The sequence below is a fragment of the Chroicocephalus ridibundus genome, chromosome 14 (assembly GCF_963924245.1).
Source record: "Chroicocephalus ridibundus chromosome 14, bChrRid1.1, whole genome shotgun sequence".
NCBI lineage: Eukaryota > Metazoa > Chordata > Aves > Charadriiformes > Laridae > Chroicocephalus > Chroicocephalus ridibundus.
The window spans coordinates 14,248,400-14,272,404 of NC_086297.1; the positions used below are offsets into that span (position 1 = coordinate 14,248,400).

The 24,005-nt window shown below is 47.8% G+C and overlaps 1 protein-coding gene across 5 annotated transcripts in view; it reads right to left on the minus strand.

Annotated features, from left to right (window-relative positions):
- The window catches only part of DNAH9 (dynein axonemal heavy chain 9), a 226,683-nt gene that overhangs the window by 33,183 nt on the left and 169,495 nt on the right, over positions 1–24,005 (minus strand). For all 5 annotated transcript variants that reach the window (XM_063352546.1, XM_063352545.1, XM_063352547.1 and 2 more), the window contains 3 exons: positions 23,585–23,778; positions 19,288–19,436; positions 15,009–15,136 (listed from right to left, as the gene is read on the minus strand). In XM_063352546.1, coding sequence (XP_063208616.1) covers positions 15,009–15,136; positions 19,288–19,436; positions 23,585–23,778 — 471 coding nt within the window. The remainder of the gene's footprint in view (positions 1–15,008; positions 15,137–19,287; positions 19,437–23,584; positions 23,779–24,005) is intronic.

Genomic DNA, 24,005 nt, shown 5'->3' on the forward strand with positions numbered 1-24,005 from the left:
TCTTCCCTTGGCCAGGCTTACTGTCGATGGGAGTGTGAGGTTTCATCACAGGAGAAGATGCCACAAACACACTCAGGAACAGCTCCACAGAATCACAGTCTGGCAGGGGTTGGAAGGGACCTCTGGAGATCACCCAGTCCAACCCCCTGCCAGAGCAGGGTCACCCAGAGCAGGTGGCACAGGAACGCCTCCAGGCGGGTTTGGGATGTCTCCAGAGACGGAGACTCCACCACCTCTCGGGGCAGCCTGTGCCAGGGCTCTGCCACCCTCACAGCAAAGAAGTTCCTCCTCATGTTGATATGGAACTTCCTATGGTCAAGTTTGTGCCCGTTACCCCTTGTCCTGTTGCTGGGCACCACTGAAAAGAGCCTGGCCCCATCCTCCTGACACCCACCCTTCAGCTATTGCTGAGCATTGATGAGGTCCCCTCTCAGCCTGCTCTTCCCCAGGCTGAACAGCCCCAGGGCTCTCAGCCTTTCCTCAGCAGAGAGGTGCTCCAGCCCCTTGACCACCCTTCCACAGCCAGCCCTGTGACCGCGTGAACACTACAGGACTCAGAGACCAAAAGGGATAAGCACAGACCCTGCCACCAATGCCTGCTCGTACATCTAAGAGACCGAGCTACTTCTGAGCGACAAGCTTGCTGTTGCTCAATGTGCAGAGAGGCAATCGCAGCGCTCTGGAAGCACCAGGGAGGTTTTACCCCGTCTCTGGCCTGTGCTTTTCCCCTGGAGGAGAAATTACAGCAGCCAGCCTACCAAGGGTGCCCCACTTGGCAGGCCGTGAGGGCTGCATCCCATTCCCACCTGTGTGAAGTGCTTGGATTTCAGCAGTAGCACCCTGAGGCTTTTTCAGACCTCACTCCATGGTCACACCTGACAAGGAAGAACAGTTTGATCCTTGCGGAGTCAGCACTATCTGACCCCTCCCTGAAGCCCTTAACCCCCACTGAGCCTCTCCACACACAGTCGGGGGAAAGACCACAGCACGTAAGAGCGAGTGTGATTCGTTTGCTGTCCTTCGGCCTCACCTCTGAACATGCTGCCTGTTCCTCTTGTGTTGCTGGGACCTGTGAACTTCCCCATCACGTCACTCGAGCAGGGCCAAACTAAGTAGCTCTGTCATCTACAAGCAGTGTCACTTCTCTGCTCGCCACCTTAGCCACTAAGAACATGATGGCACCACTGCCTTTTGCTGCATTAAAAGCTACGCATCTGCTCCTATCCTCTGTAGATGTGTCTCCTCCACAATTTGCCGTGTGATTTCACCAATACAGACACAGAAGCAGCGCTGGTCTAGTCATATAGGGACTGGCAGCGCTGGTCTAGTCATATAGGGACTGGCAGTGCTGAGTCAAGTCACTACAAGCACCAGAGGGGGCTTTACACCTCTACGAGCACTCAGGATCTTGGCTGGCCACAACTGGCCCCATACTAAAGCTGTGCTGTACCAACTTCACTGCTCTCAGGAGTTGTATATACCCACATTTGCTGCAGTCCCTTCTCCACTGAGAACCTAGCCCTCTTCTACTTGGCACAGAAAGACAACCGCATCCTGGACTGCATCAGAAGAAGCGTGGCCAGCAGGTCAAGGGAGGTGATTCTCCCCCTCTACTCTGCTCTGGTGAGACCCCACCTGGAACACTGCCTCCAGCTCTGGAGCCCTCAGCACAAGAAGGACATGGACCTGCTGGAGCAGGGCCAGAGAAGGCCACAAAGATGGTCCGAGGGCTGGAGCACCTCTGCTGTGAGAACAAGCTGAGAGAGTTGGCGGTGTTCAACCTGGAGAAGAGAAGGCTCTGGGGAGACCTTAGAGCACTTTCCAGTATCTGAAGTTAATGGCTTCAAACTGGAAGAAGGCATATTTAGATATCAGGAAGAAATTTTTCACTGTGAGGGTGGTGAGCCCCTGGCCCAGGTTGCCCAGAGAAGCTGTGGCTGCCCCATCCCTGGAGGGGTTCAAGGCCAGGCTGGACGGGGCTTCCTCAAGGTTATTTGTCTCGGATCTGCAAGGCCAGCTGTTCCCTACCTCCTCAGAGTTATTTGTCTCAGATCTGCAAGGTCGGCATGCCCTTGAGTTTCTTGCATACTTGTACTTTTCCGCTGGCAGACCCGACATTGGAGCAACCTGTTCTGGTGGGAGGTGTCCCTGCCCAGGGCAGGGGGTGGCACTGGGTGGGCTTTAAGGTCCCTTCCAACCCGAACCATTCTATGATTCTAAGTTGAGCAAAAATAGGTTGTTCTACGACCCTTTCACTGGTCAAGGCACACACAGAAGGCAGATGAAAGTGGAGAAAGAGCACAGAAGACAAAACCCAAAGAGGGCTGGTCTGAAATCTTCACAGCACTTCCAGGATATCAGCAAGCATCTGGTTGTTTGTAAGACATTTTTTGGAATTAAGTACAATGTATTTCGCGTGTTCTTTTAGCACAGACATGCCTTAATGTTGACGACAGTAAATGAAACATGCTTAGGACTATTCCTGGGCTAATTTGTTCACAATTTCCCCTTCCTACACTAGTGACCTGTTTTACGCTCCAAAATATGATGGGTAATATATGAGATATCTATTGGAATGATCCTTGGCCTATCCTCACTCCTGAACTGTCAAGGAGAGAGCCAGACCTCTTCATCCAACACCAGGGGCAGAATCTGTGCTGACAATGAGACAGGACCAACAGCTGAGGTCCAGCCCCCCAGATGTCTCCTGGCACTGTTTAACTGACAAGTACGGACATTGCCTCGGGATGATGGCAGAGAGGAAGGAAAAAATCAGGTACAAAGACAAACACAAGAAAAAAGTAAATGGGGATGAATGAGCGAACAGAGAATGATGAGGGTCTAATGAGAGGCTGGTAGGACCCAGGAGAAACAGAAGGTCAGCTGGACTCAGCAGTTCCTGGTCAGACAGGAGAGGGCATTCAGGGGAAAGATGATGGCATGATATTGCCTCTTCTGAAGAGACGCATTGAAACCTTTTCTGCAACGGCAACTGCTAGCTTAGGTCTCTCTCTGGCCTCTTTCTTTTGACCCAATATGGCAACAGAAATACCAGCATCACACGCATCCACTTGTATTTGTACAGAATCTGACACAATTTAAGGCTTAGGAAGGCATTTGAGTTTGTCCTCATTTCTTCTCCAACTAATCCAGCACTTCATCCTTTGCTCGAACCCCACAGTCCAGAGTTGAGATCTGGACCTCAGCCCAAATGCAGCCACCAGTGGTATGGGAAACCGCTGGGATTTGCCAGGCCAGAGAGCAAATGAGCATGGACTACAGAAAATCTGGACTGACCTGAACTCCCCAAAGTTTTAAAGACAATGATGGAGCTTACCTTATCAAGTTTCACTACATAAGATATAAAGATACAAAGGTAGGTAGTGATGAGCAGGCGAAATGCACAGCAAAGGACAATTGCTTGATTAATCTCAAGAAACAGAGGAAAATAATCTCTATTTTCAGGAGGATTCTATTACGTTTGTGTTTTAACCCAAAATATATTCTGAGACAGAGGTTTCCAGGACAGTTGTATAACAAAACTGGGATTGCAGTAGTTACAAAGGTACTGAAAGCCCAACAGAAACTCAATTCCATCCCAGATCAATATTTGGATTACTTGCTGGTTTGTAAGTGGATTTGCAATTGGAAAAACTTGGGAATGGCTGTTGTGACATGAGGCAGGAAGGAAAACACCTGTCTGAAATCCAATACCTTTCTCCATCAGAGAATTTGTCTAAATATCATGAAAGAGAACTGGAGGTGGAGTGGGTATTTCTCCTTTTATATATATCTAGGAACGAAAAGATACTGTGGCTGGAAGGAAAATTAGTCTCTTCTTTACTGAAGCAGAGGCTTAGTGCCAAATGCTTATGTGTGCCTTGAACGGACAATATATCTCATACAGGACAATAGATCTCTTTTGCTTGCAGCTAGGACCAGTTGTGGAGTGTACAGAAAAAGGCTCCCTTGTATTTATGACACAGTACGAAGGGCTCTGCCAATGCCCAAATCTCATACAATTTTGCTCTAGGAGCTCACTCTTATTCAATTTAGTACCTGAACCTGACTCAGTGAAGCAACAACCTATGAAAATGGAAAGACGCTCAAGAATTAAATTAACTTGATCGCAAAGAGAGGGAAGTGACATTTTGGCTAATGGATGAAGACTACAATTAAATCGGGAATATCTAATGTCTGAACTTTTCCCTGCATCAGTTCGCTCAGACGTGCATCTGTAAACATGTAAACAAATTTCCCTGTTGCTTTGCTATTAGGCTGATAAACATCATTTGGTGATTGTGATGGTCACTGTTTTAGCAAAAAGCTTTCAAGTAGGCCCAGAGAGGGAAACCGAGCAGACACAGGTTATGCTAGCTCATAGCTTAGTGCTCCCTGACGTGCAAAGCTCTTTCCTCCCTACACGAGGGAGACTACAGGCACCAGAGAAACCATATTCACGGCTAACTCGGTAGTGGGAAAGCGGAGACCACAGAATCACTGAGGGTGGAGACACCTCTGGGGATTTTCTAAGCTCAAAGCAGGGTCAGGTAGAGCAGGTTGCTCAGGACAGTGCTCAGCTGGGTTTGGGATATCTCCAAAGATCAATGGAGACTCCATAAACTCTCTGGGAAACTTCTTCCAGTGTTTGACCACCCACACAGTAGAACTCATTGTACTTATATTTAAATGCAGTTTCCTGAATTTCAAGTTGTCCCCATCTCCCTTTCTCCTGTCACTAGACACCACTGAAAAAAGTCTAGTCTTACTCCCTACCATCAAGTGTTGATGATTGATAAACCCCCCAAGTCATCTCTTCTTGAGGCTGAACAATCCCCGGCACTGGACCCAGCACGCCAGATGTGTCTCAGCAGAGCTGAGCAGAGTGAAGGTCCACCTCCCTGACCTGCCAGCAATGCTCTCCCTAATGCAACCCAGGACACCGGTGACCTCCCTTGCTGCGAGGGCACACTGCTGGCTCATGTTCAGCTTGCTGTGCACTGGGAGTCCCGAGTCTTTTTCCTGCAAATCTGCTTTCCAAGCAGTTGGTTCCTGGCATGTACTCATGCATGGGGTTATTCCTCCTCGTGTGCAGGACTTGACTTTTCTTTTTATTGGATATCATGAAGTTCCTGCCAGACAAATTCTCCAGCTTGTCCATGTCCCTCTCAATGGCAGGACACCCATCTAGCCTATCAATCACTTCTCAGCACTTTTACGCTACCTGCAAACTTGCTGAGGGTGCGCTCTGTCCCGTCATCCAGGTCATTAACGAAGGTGTTTAACAGTATAGGACCCAGTACCAGCTCCTGGGGTATACCACCAGTGAATGGCCTGCAGCTGGTCTTCATGCTGATGATGAACCATTCTTGATCTTAGAGGAAGTGATCCCTGAATATCAACGAGCTCTCCTGGACCCCTCTTATTTCCAGGACAATGTCCCACAGGATTCTTCCAAGCAGATCCCTGAAATGTTCGAAGTCTGCTCTCCCGAAATCCAGGCTTGTGATCCTCCTTTTTGCTTTGTTTCCTCCTCTCAGGATCCTAAACTCCTTCATCTCATGGTCACTGCAGCCAAGCTGCTCCTGACCTACATATCACCAACCGGTTTTCCTTGTTTGTGCACATCGGGTCCAGCAAAGAACCTCCCCTCACCAGCTCCTCAATCACCTGTGCCAGGACTTTATCATCAATGTGCTCCAGCAACCTTCTGGATTGCCTGTGCCCTGCTGTGTTATCCCACCAGCAGATATTAGGGTGGTTGAAGCCCCACCATGGCCTGTGAAAGTGAGACTTCCTTCAGTTTTCTGAATGCAGACTCATCTGCTTCCTCTTCCCGATCAGTGGTGTGTAGCAGAAACCCTCTACAACATCAGCCAGACTGATGTGCCAACTAATCCTGACCCACAAGCTCTCAGCTGGCTCCTCACCCATGCCCAAGCAGAGTCCCAGGCATTTCTGCTGCTCTACGTGCATGGAACACTCAGTCAGGTGAGCTACCCCAGCACATCTCTGGGATCGCAATGAGACTGCAGTCCTACAACACACGCGGATCTGTAATTCCTCCTGTCTGCTCCCCATGCTGCGTGTGAAATGCTGAAGCTGCCCTCGGTGCAGTTGGATGTGACCCCTACTAAGGCAAACGGGAATGTGTGAGAAGACAGGCTGTCCACATGGATGGCAGGAGGTTTTTTCCCCCAGGCTTCATCTGTCAGAACATTTATAGACTCAGTTGGTCACCTCTGCTTCCTATAGCGTGCCTGGAGAGAAGAACAGAAGATCCTTCAGCAGAGACCCTTCCTCCCTAGGACTAGAGGTGAGATTAATCATTCTTTCAGTGCCCACAATTATTCACAGGAACCCAGTTTACAACAGGCACACCTTATCAACTGGGTTTATTCTGTTCTCACCTCACTTAACGTTTGCATGATCTCCCATGAATTCCCACGCTGGTATTACCTGTTTTCATTCAGTTAAAGCAGCAGACACTATGATGTGAAGTGCCTACAAAATCAGGACAGGAGGAAAGACGGGAAATAATAAATAGCATCCAAGCCCTCACCCATAAATTTGCTAAACACCCTCTTGATAACATTTAGGGCTTTGCCACCACACCTTGGGGAGGCTGTGCTGGACCTACACTGCTCAGACAGCCGAAGTTCAGACCTGCTGTTTTCATTGCAGGAATGTCTCCTACCTGAAACAGCTCTTTTTCTCTTCGCTGTTCGTCCTGAGCACATGTGCTTGCACTGTTCTATTAAATTGCATCCCATTTCAACCACTCCAGACCTACAGGCTGTTCAGTCTTCCCGTATCACATTTTGATCTTCTTCCCTATCAATGACACCTCTCAGTAATGTGTCTGTGCAAACCCATTAACACATACTCGTTTTTTTAAGCCTAAGCCATGTCTAAAGGAAGACCGGCCCCATGACTGTTCCTCAGGAGTTCCACGAGCAACATTCAACTTTCCAGCTTCCCTAATACATTCCTGTGTGGCACCATCTCTGCAGCTCTACTGCAGTCCACATCAACTAGAGCTGCTGCATTTCCTCTAAAACTTCAGTTACCTTCACAGTGCAAATTATCCAATAGACTTGATCCAGCTTTAGTAAATTCTTATTACATTTGATGTGTTTACCTACAATTCTTTACTTGTCCTTCAAAGTTTGTTCTGAAACTTTGCATGCTGTTGAGTTTGCTCCAATAATTTTCCACTGTTTTAAATACAGACGCTAAGGAATCTGTTAATTGCTAGTCAGATGGCACCCTCTGATTTGACAGATTCATTACAAAGACTTGCAATGGACTTGAAGATTCTTCTACCAGAATTTTAATATTCTGGGATACAGATTATCCGGCCCTCTGAGCTGAGCACATCATGCTCTTTGATCTGATTTTCCTCCTATTTTTAATAAATCTTGTTCTCAAGAAAAGTTGTTTTGTGTGGGTGTTTCAAACAGCCAGCCCTCAAGGACAACATGTCTTTCAACCTTGGAACAGAGCTGGCACCAAGACTCTCATAGCCAAAATATTCCAGGAAGGGACCAGGAAATCACAATGAGCAATTTGGGAAGATGCTGTTCCTGGAATGGTGCAGCCCTGTCTGCTGGGCCTGCTGGCAGAAGGGTTCATCTCCCAACACAGCTGTGCAATGGAAGGTGAGAGATTATTCAACTATATTTGGGGGTTTTACACAAGGTGGAAAGATCTTCATCACGGGAAGCTTCTGTCCAATGTCAGCTGCAGAGGGCAGAGCCCTGCTGCACCCTCAGACCATCTCCTAGCTGTGGGACCTGCCTGTTTCCTACCTCCGAGGCTACAGAACTTGCCATGACTGGCAAAGTGGCAATTAGCTCTATCTCCACTTTAAAATTGAGTGCTACCCCTTCAAATGGATGCAAGGCTATGGAGAGGAAGGTGGTGCCTTGGGTCTGTGTGAAACCTTGTGGGTGTGCAACACCGAGCTGCTACAGCCCTGTGATCCCCTGCCATCCTGTCCTAAGATAACGTCCAAAGGTAACTGGATTGAGACCAGCCCTGAGGAGAAGGACTTGGGTGGATGAGAAGCTGGACATGAGCCAGCAATGTGCACTTGGTCCAGAAAGCCTCCCACATCCTGAGCTGCATGGCAGCAGTGTGGCCAGCAGGGCGAGAGGGGGGATTCTGCCCCTCTGCTCCGCCCTGGTGAGACCCCACCTACAGTACTGCATCCAGCTCTGGAGTCCTCTGCACAAGAAGGACATGGACCTGTTGGAGCAGGGCCAGAGGAGGCCACAAAGATGGTCCGAGGGCTGGAGCCCCTCTGCTGTGAGGACAGGCTGAGAGAGCTGGGGGGCTTCAGCCTGGAGAAGAGAAGGCTCCAGGGAGACCTTCGAGCTCCTTCCAGTCCCTGAAGGGGGCCTACAGGAAAGCTGGAGAGAGGCTTTTTACAAGGGCATGTACTGGTGAGACGAGGGGTAATGGCTTCAAACTGGAAGAAGGGAGATTTAGATGAGATCTCAGGAAGAAATTTTTCACTCTGAGGGCGGTGAGCCCCTGGCCCAGGTTGCCCAGAGAAGCTGTGGCTGCCCCATCCCTGGGGGGGTTCAAGGCCAGGTTGGACGGGGCTTGGAGCAACCTGGGCTGGTGGGAGGTGTCCCTGCCCAGGGCAGGGGGTTGGAACTAGATGATCTTTAAGGTCCCTTCCAACCCAAAGCATTCTATGGTTCTACGATTCTATAAACGTCTCCATCAATACAGCCCCAAGGAGACAGCTGGGGAGGTGGGCAACCCAGAGGAATGAACAGAAGTCCCAAGAGGTGACGGCCCTCCACCCTGGGGAGCCCCAGGAGGTGCTGCTGCAGCACTGAGGTGTTGGCATCACACGACAGCATGATTTAGTTGGGATCTGCACAGAGCTTCTATCAGGGCGTCACACTGCTGCAGCTGCTGGGCACCCCTCACCTATTTCTGAGAAACCCAAGAGAGAGAACAGGCTTTAAATAAACGTTCAGCCCAGCTGCCACATCTCCTTCTGCTGGAACGTGCCTTTTGTGCAGTGCCCAGGATCCCCAGGTTTCTGCACCTGAACTGCTGGAGATGCTGGTGTAAGGATGGCACCTTACACCACGCTCTGCCCACCCACCTCCAAGAAAATTGCCCCCATGAACCTACAGCCCAGGAGGTGCTTTTCATCCCCCGCCAGAGCTGGTTCTTCCCTTCCAAAGGAGATACAACAAGCCTTTGTGAAACAATCTACTTTCCATCAGCCAAATGTAACTCCGTCTCACATCTTGGGGGAGGAAGGGAAAGAAGAAAGTTTTGTTTGCTCAGGGCAAAAGGAACATGCAGCATTTGAAACCTCCTGAAAAGGAAATCTGTATTCTGAGTTAAAGACCCACAGAGTATCCCATGGCCTGATCTTGACAGAACCTGCATTTCTCCCAACTGTATCAATGAGAATACAAAAACTAATAAAATTTTTCTTTTAACACAAGAAAAACACCAAGGTGTGTGGGGGGATGAGCTACTAATAGGTGCCTTTGTTCCCATTTGCATTTTTTCTCATGTTTTTTTGTGGATTTTCAGAGCGCCGAAGCAGCGGGAGTGCGTATTTGATAAAACCTGCCTACGAAAGAAACTTCTGGTTTTTCTCTTTGTCTCAATTTCTTTCTCACAGAAATGAAGCCCCTTTGAACTGTTGTTACCAGCCCCTGGGCAGCCTTTGCAGGGTCCTGCCTGCTGGGGACCAGAGCAAGCTATGGCCCGTGCAGAGCACACCGAAGCTGGCCAAGAGGTTTCTGGCACATCTCTTTTTTAGGCAGAAGATGTCATTTTGTCAAAGCTGAAACCTACATGCCAAGGGCTGTCTCCTGAAACTTCCTTTTTTTCTGTTTCCATTTTCCTTTCCTTAAGACAGCCTGGGATAGTCAAACACTCTGCACTGATATTAGCAGCATTAAAAAAAAAAAAAACTAAAAAAAATTTGCTGTTTTCTCCCCCAAAAAACCTATTTGCTAAGAAGTCAAATTCAACGAGGGCAAAAATATAGGTTCAAAAAATAAAAATGAAAAAGCACCAAAATACAAGAAACACTGGCTGGTGCAGAAGATGGCAACTGGTCACGTAGGAGCTGCGAGTCCTGGAGATGTTCCGTGCACCCAACTCTACCCATGGGACCTGAACACTTCCAGGACTGGGGACTGTCAACAGCCACGCACCTTCCTCAGGTTCCCTCGCATCTCTCAGCCCTCCCAGCCCGTTGGTACAGACACGACTGCTGTCACCCAGGCTCAATAGACTTAAAAACTGCCCTCACAGCTTCAGTATCCACTTTTTCTGCTGCTTCCGTCTTGTAATGATCAGTCAATGTGTTAACCAGGTACGGGGCAGCAGCTTCACAGCCCCCATGATCGGTTCTATAGGGAAACGTGCTGCTGAGGGTCACCAAAAGAATGAGCCTTGGTTTGACCAGCTCTGTAAGCTGCATGACAGCTACCGCCAAGCATTTGCACAGCCTTTTCCTTAAATCTTCTCCTAGAGGCTGTGGACGACACAGTTACAAAAAGGACTTACCTAAAAGGCAGGTCCAAATCCACCTGGCAACAAAAAGGGTCTTGAGAAAAGTGTGATTTTGTGATAATACAAAAATCTAAATCTATGCAAAACTTTCTTCAGTCTTTAAAGATGTTGTTTCTTTGTTGCCCCACCTCCACAGCAGACCCCCTTCCACCAGTCGTTACTAATACTTCAAACTACGTGTGACAGATGACGTTGGAAGCTCAATGCCAAGTGGTTAGATGGTGCACCCACCTAACGAGAAAGTATCAGATCCAAATTCTGTGCCCTTATTACAGCCAGAAAAACCTGGTTTAAAACCCTCCAAACTTATGAACTGTCTCTAAGGAGACCCAGAGGCTGAACCTGCTATCAAATGTATTTTTGTGGAGCTCAAAGGTCGGCCTCAGTTCTTCAATGCCAACAATTTAGAAAAGAGCAGCTGCTGGGCTCGTGCTGAGGTTTGTCTCTGCAGCCCTCAACTAAGAAGTTCTCCTTCAGACAACTGCGCTTTTGCCATAAGGGGGCTCCCATTTTGCAGTTGGACCACCTGTATTTGTAGAGAATAATTTTATCTGTGGACTTCATTCTCTCATGACCTGTGTCACCAAACAGTACCGGTGTGGGTGCCGTGACGGCAAGGGGCAGGAGCTCAGCCAAGCTGAAGCTACAAGACAGGTACAAGCTGATGCTGGAGGAACAGGAGGCTGCACTGGTCAGGTTCTGCCACTGTGGGAGTGATTTGCTTTCACGGGAATGAATGATTGGGTGGCTTTCTGTTCTTGTCTCTTATAAAATTAGTCATTCCTGAAATTCTCAGTTTTCAGAGTGAGTTGAAAAACTTTCAAGTTGCCAGGGGAGCCATGGATGCTGTTCTCTGTGGTTTGCCTTAGGAGGCAACGTCAGAAGGCCACACTGGCTGGCCCGCACAATTGAATCATAGAATCATAGAATGTGTTGGGTTGGAAGGGACCTCTCAAGGACATCTAGTCCAACTCCCCTGCAGTCAGCAGGGACATCTTCAACTAGATCACGTTGCTCAGAGCCTCATCCAGCCTGGCCTTGAATGTCTCCAGGGATGGGGCCTCCACCACCTCTCCGGGCAACCTGGGCCACTGTCTCACCACCCTCGGTGGAAAGAACTTCTTCCTAATGTCTCATCTAAACCTGCCCTGCTCTAGTTTAAACCATTGCCCCTCGTCCTGTCGCTACATGCCCTTGCAAACAGCCCCTCCCCAGCTTTCCTGTAGGCCCCCTTCAGGGACTGGAAGGGGCTCGAAGGTCTCCCTGGAGCCTTCTCTTCTCCACGCTGAACTCCCCCAACTCTCTCAGCCTGTCCTCACAGCAGAGGGGCTCCAGCCCTTGGATCATCTCTATGGCCTCCTCTGGCCCCGCTCCAACAGGTCCATGTCCTTCTTGTGCTGAGGGCTCCAGAGCTGGACACAGTGCTCCAGCTGGGGTCTCACCAGAGCAGAGCAGAGGGGCAGAATCCCCTCTCTGGATCTGCTGGCCACGCTTCTTCTGATGCAGCCCAGGATGCGATTGGCCTTCTGGGCTGCAAGTGCACATTGTTGGCTCATGTCCAGCTTTTCATCCACCAGGACCCCCAAGTCCTTTTCCGCGGGGCTGCTCTCTATCACCTCATCCCCCAGCCTGTATTGATAATGATTGGATTGGATTGTCCCGACCCAAGTGTAGGACCTTGCATTTGGTCTCGTTGAACTTCATGAGGTTTGCTCGGGCCCATCTCTGCAGCTCGTCCAGGTGCCTCTGAGAAGGAATTGGTCCCAGGACAGCAGCCCTTCCCAACACAACAGTGATCCTGCTTCTGCAATCCAGTAAGGACTTCCCAACTGTTTCAGTAGCCCTTAACAACCAATTCCCACAAATCTAATTCCCCAACTCATTATTGCTTAAAGTACTTGACTATCATTATTTCTGCTTCCCATCAAGGACCAGTAATGAACTACATGCATAAAAGCCACCTACGTGGTCATATCAAGTGTTTGCCTTGGAGAATGCGTGTATGAGTTGATATCAGGCAGCAAATTCAGTGGCTGGGAGGGGAGCTCTGCTCCACGTGAGCTGAGGCGTTGTTCAGTAAATAGCAAAATACAGAAACGAACCTTACAGTTGCTTTTTGTTTGCTCAAAAGCAAACGGGAAGTCTGAGTATAACTGTCCTCTGGGTGAGATACAGCCTCCAAACAACGAGTTTGATTACCCTGGGTAAAATTACCCTGACTGCCCCTTGGGATCTGCTCTCTCCTCTCCTTTATTATTAATGCAACGATCCACAAATCCTGGGACGCTTTCATAAATTGTCTGTGTCCTTCCAGATCCTGTGCAACTGATCTACAAACACCCCAGAAACCAATTGCAAGGTATTTGTCATCAAAAGCCTTGCAGGAAAGATCTTACCAAATAAACTACCATATGGCAAATATCTGCTATGATCCACCTACGACTGAAACGACAGCAGAACCCTCTGTGGGACTCTTACCCACTGAGGACTGCTGTGATGAGTTTGGATACCGATTTCACCAGTATCTGGAGAGGTCAGAGTTTCAGCCTTGTGAAAAATAGTTTGTCCAGGGGGTGATTTCATTTCACGTGAACGTTGGCTGTCCACGAAAGGGTTTTGTTTGATTCGGGGAGTCCTGTCTGCCAATGCAGGGGACAGATGTCTAGCCCCTCAGGCTGCTCTCCCTCTTTCTCATTTTACATGAAGTTGCAGCTCTTGGAAGGAGATGGAAACACAACGTGAGATACAGAGACAGGTTCTGGAGCCGAGCAGCTTGGCCAATCTGGGTGACAATTGCTTTGTTGTCACTCCACCTGCGTAACCAAGACACCAAATGCAAAAACTGGAGAGAAATGGCACTGCCTCAAACACCCGCTGGATGTTTCCAAGTCTGTCCCAAGAGTGAAGTGCCACCAAGGCACGATTCCAGCTCCTAGTGGGGCCTTCACTGCCTGGATTGCTCAGAAGGTCCACAACTACGAAAACCAAGGAAGAAGGAGCTCTGATCTCTGTGCTGGATCAGTCTTGCCTATGTTGCTTTATTCCAAACCAAGCACAACGCAGAACTAGAATATTTACACGTTCAGAGTTTTATCAGTTTCGTGACCACACCAGGGAAAATCCCAGATGACTGACGCTAAGGAGACCCAACACTGGCACCGGGCAGCCTGTCCTCGTGGCCACTACTGTGACTCCTGAGTTTGCCCCACACAGTTTGCATCAAAACCTGTTAGTGGCCAGCTGGATTAAGCTGCTCTCCAAGCTCACATGGGAGCCCGTCTGCTCTGTGCCACCAGAGATAGTCACACTTGGCAGGTGTTGCTGGAAAACCGATTAGCCCAACGATCAAAATCATTCTTTCATAGAAACCTAATTTCTGCAGCTCTTCTGATTCAACCTTCAGTGTCTGCTGAGACCTCTTACTGATTGCTCTGACCACCAGAGAAGATGTGAATCGATCAAATAAAAATATTTCAGGCCCACGGTACTCGTCTGCTAGCACCGCAGCAACAGAGATGGAAGCTGACATTGCCAACAGGTCCTTTACAGGATGTTCCAAAGAGCTGCATATTTTCTTCTTCGCCATCTCAAAGGCAGATGCCGGTATTGCAGCCACCTGTATTAAAAGCTCTTGAAAAGCTCGGCATTGTCTACTTTAGAGGGAGCTTGCAAAAAATGCAAAAATTAAGATCAAAATATCAATGGCATTTAATTTAAATCCAAAATCAGGCCTGTCAGCTCAGATTGGGACTCAAAGCTTTGTCTTAATCTAATTCTTATCCAAACAATTCAGTGATAATAAACGTTTATAAAATCCACATCAAGGAAATCCAAGGGGTTCCCAAGACCTGCAAGGAGAGCTGGCACCACCGACTCTTGTGTATTCGCAAACCCAAGCACTCACTCGGTAAGTGGCTCCAGGGAGCACTTGACAAAGACAGAGCTCCCTTCGCACCCTAAAAGGCTCTGAAACGTTTCGCTGAGTTGTGATAAGAGCTTCAAACATTTCCCTCTTTGCGGATGCATAAAGGAATCGGCACGGCTGCAGCCAGCCGCTGCCTTTCCTACAGCAGCGTGCACCTTCTCATTGCTCATTTAAATACACGGTAAGGATTGAGCGGTAGTAAGAGGACTGGTCTAACAGCTCTTAAGAACAAAGCTCTTTATTTATTCATGAAGCAAATAAAAGCACGGCAAAGTGTAGCACAACCTTCCCTCAGAGGACTCCCTACAACTACACACCCTATCAAAGGCTCAAAGAGCAAGAAAACCAAAATGACGACGCCCAACAAATGCAATAGATAAGTTAGAAGGTGGCTGCTTTGGACACACAGGTGACACCTTGTCCCGTCTCCCAGCAGATAAGGATGACAGATGGCCCTCACTACGGTGACCAGCAGCGGGTGACCTGGAGGAGAGCAGGAGTGTTCCCAAAGACACCGTACCTGAAGGATGACCCAGTGACCCTCCTTGGCAGCCAGGTCGAGAGCTTGTTCAGCAACTACCTCTTGACCTTGTCCAAGGGAAACATTGTGGAGATTCCTGTTGTTAAATGTATAACCAAGTTTCTTCCCTAAAAGAACAAAAAAAAGAGCGATGTTCAGCACTTTTCCCGGGAGCGGCGCGCAGCACAGCGGAGCTCACACAGCAGCAGTGAGGCAGAGTTCAGTCTTATCAAAAAGCCCTCACAGAAGAGCTATCGCACTTCTTATAATCGTTATCTTGTCTCTCATGCACTCCTTGCCAAAGCACTGAAAACAGCAGTGGCTTCCTCCAAACTACTTTTAATTACAGAGCGGCATCAACACAAAGGTACATTATTACAAAGTGCCTCTTGTTTAAAGAACATTATTCCCCTGCAACCTTCTGTAAAAACATATTTTACAGGGATAGGAAATTAAAATCATTTCCTGCTGATTAAATAGGTTTTGAACAAGACATCGTTCAGTGGGGAAACGCACCCTGTGGTGCACGCTAGCACCAGCGGTAAGGTTGGGAACCCATTCCATTTTGAGAAGGTGTGACGGGGTGCTCCCCCGCAGCCCACCCTGAGCTTTATCTCCTGATACAGCCCTGCCCAAGCGGTAACCACCTGTAGGGATCTTAATGGGTGCGTCTGGTCATGATGGTGGCATCCAGCTCAAAAGTGGTTTTGGGGAGACTGATAACACTGTTATCTGTTAGCCAAAGGCTAACTGGACCGATGATCCCGCCTCACCACAATACTGGTACTGAGGTCCATATGCAAATATGACCATAGGTCAATTATCTCACCCCCATAAATAGTGAACATCCCAAGAGCCCGTTGAGCCCTCCTGCACAGCAGGGGCTGCACACTGGGATCTCCCCTCGAATAGGGACACCTCTCCAGGTTACTCCTCAAGCTTAAGAGATTCTTTGCCGCAACAGATCCTTGGTACGTGACTAATAGAATGCTAAACTTTGAAATCTTAGCTAAGTGACATGAAGGATTGATTGCGCATATATAATCCTTTAGACGTACACTCTTGACCAAGTCTGGGACCAGGATTGGATCCAGTTGCACCCAGATTCCTCTCTGAGAAGGAGTTTAGAACGCAAGGGGGTCCTTTATGAGCCTCATGGCTCAACTCAGGGTCTCCCTGACAGTTCTGTCTGACCCTGTCCTCTACGCAGTAAATAACCCAGTGTGCCTTGCCATCTCCAATCTTGTTAAAACACTATCACGTTTACTGTCAAACTTTGTTAAATCTCTGTTTTATATCAGTAAATGTATCGCTGCTGCTCTCCACGAGTGAAGTGCGTCTCTCCACCTGCGACAGAAGGCAGCTGCAGTGAAATCTGTGTGAGCTCTCTGTGTCCTCAGCGAAGGCCTCCCAGGTTTCTTGGATGGAGATATCACTCAGCCATCCAGATTTCTCATCACGGGCTTTGGCGGGTGTGCAGTTGCCTCTGGGAGCACCACAACGCGTGTGGGAAGGCCCACGGCCGGTGGGCTGCAGCAGAGCCCATGGGAAGGGGTGCTCCAGGAGCCACCACAGCCACCTCCTGCGGTCCCTTCTACGTCCCCCTCTGCACGGTGCAGGGTGGGAACCCCAAACCCCATGTCATTTACTGTCCTGACAGCTCTGGAGGAAGGATGGCAGCCACTCAGTGTTTCTTCGTTTAATCTGTGATACTGCTTCGGGCTTCCCTGACTTCTCTTTAGCATCCCAGTGCCTCAGATCCCTTAAGTGATCATGGCTGAAGATCTCCTGTTCTGTTTTCTGAATGTCTGTCACCCAAAGACGGAGGATACCAGTTTCTCCTCATTTCAGAGAAGTAACGGCTCGCAGCAAGTTCGCTCTGCTGTGTGCTCCTCAGAAGATGAGCGCCAATTTGTGCTGCTGAAGGGCAGGAGCCCCACAAACATCCGCACTGGCTCCATGCATCATAGAAGGCTGCATTCGGCTCAGCTGGGGAGTCAGGACACGTGTCCCCATGTGCTGATCCCTTGGGATTGCCTACACATATCTCTGCAGGCACAGCTGCCTTCATGCAGATGGCACACCCTTAATTCCTGATTTCTGCTAAAAGCAGGCAAGTTTTATGGTAAAACAAGGATGAGATCTGTCTTGCAAGACTTAGGATTCAGCTCTTAGTACAAGATTGGAAACAGATGGCCATAAGTAAAACAAGCATCCAAAACTTCTCCAGCTGCTCCAGCCCTCTGCTTAGCCTTCCTACAGCAACCCCCTGGGATACAGCTCTCCCCATACTGGGATGTTTCCAGTTTCCTTTCTCCTCACCTCTGCTGGCTGCCAGCGTTGGCAGCTGCAAAACTCCTCCTTGGCCTTCATGAGCCACCCTCTCAAGAAGGGATGGGGGCACATTTACCGAAGGCAGGGCGCCACCCCAAACCAGGTGATTAATAGTAAAATTAATATCAGTTGTTATTTCCGCTTCACAGATGGGACCAGGACGCAGAGGATACACAGCGAGTCTGCGCCGGCCGCCTCACCAGAGATGATGCCAGTCCTCCTCCTTCCTTGGAGAGGAGAAGGGACCCCAGGGACGGGGGGGAAGCTTTCCCAGCCCAACAGTGTTTGCTGCAGGGTCCCCTCCGTGCTGCCAAGGAAAGGTCCCACAAGTGGGCAGCATCTGGAAGAAGCTGTCTTCGATTCACAGAAATTATCTATTGCACTTTAATAAAATCTAATGAAGGGCAGAGAAAATATCGAGTAACGAATCCAATCCAAACCCCAGCGAGACAGGCTTTAAGGCCAGCGCAGTTGCACTGAAGCAATGGGTTTATTTCATTAGATTTTTTTCACTTTTACTTGCTGTAACTTTTCTGGCTGACTAACCCCAGGTGCTCAACTACACTCATCTTTACAGTTCCAATTAAACCATTCATGGTTGGATTTTAGTGCTTCATTTTCCATACAAGAAAAAAACCCAGTGAGAGACAGGCTCCAAAGGGAAGCCAGGCACAGGATGGGACCTTCCTCAGAGGGGTCACCTTCAATTCACAATAACGAGACCTGGTATCAGGGCAGAAAGAGCATGAAACACAACTCCCCATGACTGAGAACTGGATCTGGCCTGTGGCTCAGGCTGCGCACTGGGCTTTAACATCCCTGAAACCTGCTCGTGGGTAAAGACTGACTCAAACATTACTTTGGGATGACCCAGAGGGCACATCATAGAAAGGAAAAGAGATCCACAGGTCTGCGTTCTTCCAGCACTTGCCTGGACGATAGCTTAGCTCAGTGCTACTGGTTTCTCTGCTGGGGCTGCCAGCCTTGCTGATGTTCAGTCTGGAGCCCTGCCTGCTAAAAACCAGCCAGCAGTAGTCTGACACGGAAGTCATACAGTTTAAATATACCACACTGCCCACTGTCGGGAGCACTGGGGCTTGGTCACAAGCCATGGCCTTGGAGATATGTGGAGTGTGTTGCTGGAGATGGAGAAAAGACATCTGATGAGCAGAACGGCAACCTGGAGCAGCCCTAAGGCCATACCCGAAGGCATCCGACCCCTCTGCTGTACCGGGCTCGAAAGAAGTGACAGCAGTTACCGCGGTTCAACAGTCACACGTGACCCCATTTCCAGACCTACTGTAATTGCCACGTTCAGGCTGAAAATGGAAATTCTTCCACAGTGGAGCTGAGACCCAGAGCAAACTCTGCAGCTTCAGAGCACAGGCACCGACTACAGCTGCCAGTGACAACAGAAATCACTGCCTGCTCAAACATGGTGCCTTAGAGAAGACCCTTTGGCTTTGAAGCCAGCCAACAGCACTACATCCGACCATCCACACCAAAATCAACTCAGGAAGGGTGGGATTAAAAACTGCAAACTCTGCCACTAACCAGCAGACTGGTATAGGGAGCTATTGCTTATTTTTAGTTATCTGACAGAATATTAGATATCTCTGACGTAAATTATAGGTTGCGTACAAGACCAACTCAGAAATTGTTGCAACGTGAACCACACTGGGAATCCAGGCAGTGCAGAAAGAGACAAGTTTAATTTAAACTTTAGATGAAAATTCAAAAACCTTTAAGAAAAGAAGAAAAAAAAAAACAACGAGAAAACAATCAGATCGTCTCACAATTATCTATTTTTAACAGATTACTCCATTATCTACAAAGAGATGAGGGGGAAAAAAAAAAAAAACCAGAACAAGAATGTCATGCCAAGATAATTATGCAGAAGATAAAAAGCAATGCTGTGGTATGCCTAGAGACATGACTTATTTACCTTGTTTCTCCACATCCTTCAGTGGGTCGACTCCCGGGGACAGGATAAAAAACATTGGGGTCGCAGGTCCCGATTCCTCAAAGGTTGTTGCAAAATCCAGGGATCTCCCCACCACGTACTTACTGCCAAGCTTTTCTTCTACAAAATCTCTGCCAGAAAGAAAAGAAAGTTTTGCCAGTCTACTATTGTTCAGCAAAGACAGATCCCCCTGCAAATAATCAATGAATTAGTTTTGATTTTGCCGATTCGAACAAATTAGAAACGGAAAGAATGGGCATGAAATAATTTTAGAGAGGATCTGCAGGCTGGGCTTCTGGAGTTATCACTCAGTAGCAATTTTTGGCACTTTTTACAGGGACAAAACGCTATATTCAGAAGTTCAATACAAGTATTGGCTTGATTCTGACAAAGGCATCTCAGGAGAGAAGAAACAGTTAAGTTAATGTATAGAAAACTGCCGTGTACTTTGTAATCCATACAGAGGAAACAGCATTCCTTTAGATTTATCACCAAGAGTCACAAAAAGTCCAGATGATTTACAAAATGACTTTGTTCTGGAAAGATAAAAGGGAAGAGCTCTAAGAATATCCAGCGCGTGTAGCTTAGCCTCTGCCTGAGAGTCACAAGGAAAAATACAACTGAGGGAACAGGAAAAAGCTCCCCAGCAGCTGCCCGGACAGAATACAGCACGTGGAGAACGTCCAGCCTGAACTTCCCCAGGGTGAACTTCCAAAAACACTGCTTTAGGAAAAGAGGATACAGTGAACATTGATTCAAAGGTAACATTCCTACGTCACATTCAACCCCCAGGAACGCGCAGTTACTCTTCCAGCGCAGATGCATGACTCGGGCCTTTTGAAAACCTCAGTACCACGGGGAAGAAAACCACGGGCCAGTTTTCACCTGGTAGGTGATACCAGAATAAGGCAGCCAAATTCTTTCTAAGAGAGCTGAGAGTCTCCTTTAAGGACTAGGGAAAGGCAGTTGGAATAGAAATGCCTAAGGGATTGCTAAAGAAAAAGCTTCCACTTTGGTATCTCTTTCAAGTAGATTTTTCTGGTTTGGGTCAAGATTTTCTAAAGAGCTGCTGGAAAGCTTCAGTCCACAAAATTTAACAAAGTCCATCGATACAAGGTCACAACATTCTTGTTTAACACCAAGTCTTGTCTCTATGAAATGATGCCTTGGAGACTCAGAAACATGATGACTGCAACTTGGAGACTTTGGAATGGACCACAGGGGCAGGAAAGGAAGGCCTGTCCTCAGAGGCAGACTGGAAGAGTGCCTGCACTTGGTGTCTTTCAAACAAGGCATTCATAGGGGTGGCCCACAGTAAAAGCAGCAGGATTTGAGAAATGGTGCCAGAATAAAAAGCAAAAATACCCTGCAAGACAAATGACTGGCTTACAGCTTTTCTAGGTTATATGAAGCCACAGCTGACTAAGATCCTTTATCTGAAGAGTCCATATAAGTGTCATAACCATGGCTGGAGTGCCAGCTACCAGAGCCCTTAGTCCTTCTGCATCGTTTCAGAGGTCTATATCTCAAGGCAGAAGTACCGCTGCTTTTGGAAGGACTTCATCATGAGCAAGTTCTACCTTGCCAGCGGCTGCTGGACCGATCTGACCTCACCGTGGCTGTGGAAGCATGGGAGCACGAGGTGTTGCAAGAAGCTCCCTGCTGAAGTTCCTCAATAAGACTGAAGAATGAAATAGGTGGAATGAATAGAGTGCAAAATCCCTCTTGAAGAAATTATGGTTCTTGGTGATGGACAACAGAGCACTGCCCGCAGCTAAGCTCTAAGGAGTGAGTCAGGGTAAGAGTGGTTTCTCCTGATGGCCCCTTAGGCCTAGGGAATAAAACAGCCTGTACAAATATCCCCGGGGATCTGCTATGAAGAGTGGCTGAAAAACCTAACTTCCAGGACAGGAAAATGCAAGAAGCCTGTACAGGGGTGGATCATTTTGGATACCAAAGAGGTTCCTAGACCATCTTCATGGAGCTGGCACATATGACATGGGACATAAAGGGTCTTGCACCTTTATGAACAGCAGCTGGAAATGAGGTAGGGAGATTCTAGGGCATGTAAAATACCCCCAGTCACCTGTGTTTAGGCTACCAAGTTACTCCTTGACTCCTAAAATGCAGTCCAGTATTTGTCACGACTCTCAGAGAGACAGGAAGGGCAGGACTGGTAGTGATGTCCATGGATCAGCAGTAAGATATTTAATGTTAGATTTATCTGCTATACAGAAGGAAGAGGTCTGCAAGTTGAGAACTGCAAAACAACCTGTAGGGTCCAACGCCATTACAGGTATCTGAAACTGGATGCATTGATTAACACACACACATGATCTGGAAACCCCGCTGGCTACAGGAGGGATCCTGAGGCTGAACTCCTCATGGTCGGAGCATGCAGCTCCCCAGTGCTCTACAAGATCCCCCACTTTTTGAAGGGTCACAGACACAACACAACTTTGACAGTACTTAGGAAAACAAGACGCCAGATGACCATTAGCCTTCTGTGTGGCGGCGATCAGGAATGCTAACTGCATTAAGCTCAGTCCAAAGACAGCTCTTCCTTCCTACGTCAGAGCACTAGACTTCACTGACTGACATGAGAAGGACAGCTGAAGAGTCTCGTGTCTTTTCCAGAGAGGTGGATCTCTTAGGAACGGCAAATTTGTCTCTAAGGGAACGACATCTGCCTCAGCCAGACTGCTGGCTGAAGAAAGGTTTGAGGACTATGATACTCTGAGGAGGAACCAGGAAGTCAAACACATTATGACTGTCATTACTACCACTAATAATTTCACATTTGCTTTTGGGGTATGAGATTTCCCTAAATAAAAGCTCTTCTTAAGCCTTCTGGGCATAGTCTCTGACTATGCTGCATTTCCAGAAGAATTTTAGTCACAAACATCTACAACCAAAGTCTTGGGGGAGGCGCTGTGAACTGTTCGCTGTGAACATGTTGCTGTTTGCACACGTTTACGTTCTAACCTACTTCTAGATAAGAAACAAAACAAAAGGACATTTCAATACTCTTGTGCAAATGGAAATGCTTGACTTGCCCAGATCCTAAAAATATCCAGCCAAGCTTTTGAACTTGGATTCCCTTACCTTTGCATAAAAGAGAAATACGAAAGGTGTTGAAACTTTATGTTCTACTTATTTTTGAGCTATATGAGTACTGTCATTGTGATTGAAAGAAACAGATTAAACCAGCTTAAATGAAACATGCACTTAAAAGTTCCAAAAGACAAGAGCTTATCTTACTCAAACTAAGCAACAACAGGAAAACCAATCTTTTCAGCTGACAGAACACGTGGAGAATCCAGCCCTTAAAAGAGTAAGAAATGAAAAAGAAGATGGTTTAGAATGGTATGATTATGATAAATTATAGTATTTGTTTTAATAAAACATAGTAACATTGACCATAGGGAGACTTCACTCAGTCTTGTCTGCATTTTTCTGTGAATTTTAAAGCGCAAACAGAAATCTAGTTCATACACTGCGTAATACAATCTGCTACATGCACCCATATACACGCACATGCCAGATGGTGGAGCAATATAAACTATTTGAGAGGCAGTAGCACGAGAGACACTGCAGAAATGTCAAATTAAAGACTACTAGGACAGAGAAGGAAAAAAACAAGTCCTAATGGAGTGAAAGACCTTTAGTTTCTCCTGGAACAAGCATATTGCTTTTGCATACCTTCATAAAGTTTAGACTTGCCTAGTTACCTTCACTACATAATTTACAACTACAACTTTCAGAACTAGCATCACATAAATTTTGCATTTTACAGGAAAAAAAAAAAAAAAGCGAAGACCGCTGTAAGACTTTCCTACTTCTACACTTTATTCTTGTGCCTAAGGAACAACCATAAAGGACCTAGTAACTAAAATTGACCTCGCTGAACTCCAGAAGTTGTATTGATCATTGAAGGAGCCTCGCAGATGTGTAACACTGTGTGATGCTGCTCATTTCTGACGTGGTGCGTCTGCTCCTCACCCAGTGCTAGTTCTCCTGCTCCAGCACTACTGCCGATACGGGGCTTACATCTCCCTTAGCAAGAAATTCCAGTTAAATGGAATGTGTCAACTGTCTTGCAGAGTTCACAGATGATTCCCTCAACAGACTCCTTATAGGAAACCATTTTGCAGAAATCACATTCCATAACAAATAAATTGAAACATGGTCCTGAATTCCTCCTCTTCCCTAGAAAACACAGACCCCAAGCTGCCTGCGAAGCAAGAGCATCCCAGAGACGGCAAAGAAGTGCCCCTACCTGAGAGCGTAGGTCATGCGGTCGGGTCGGATGGCTCTCATTATGCACAGGCGCTGCAGAGCTGACTTGTTCTTCCACTCCTGGGGGAACTTCTCCTTTTCAGGACACTCAGATTCAACAAATTTCTTCCACCGTTTTGCAGACCCCTCAATATCCCGATCCAGGTTTCTGAACTCCTCCATGGATGAGAGAGCCTGGAAAAATTCAAGGAAGGTCTTCAGAAGAACAATCCCACATGCCTCTGAACTGGTTTGCAAACATTACTGACTGCTCATGCTTTGCTCCACCAGAAAGGTCATAGCTGGAGCCTGGGAACCACCGCCAGAAACCCGCCAGGATCAGACTTTGTCCATTCTCCTTTTCCCCAGCCCATTGTCAGCACGTTGTCACAGGAACAGGAATCAACACGGCCCATTTACAA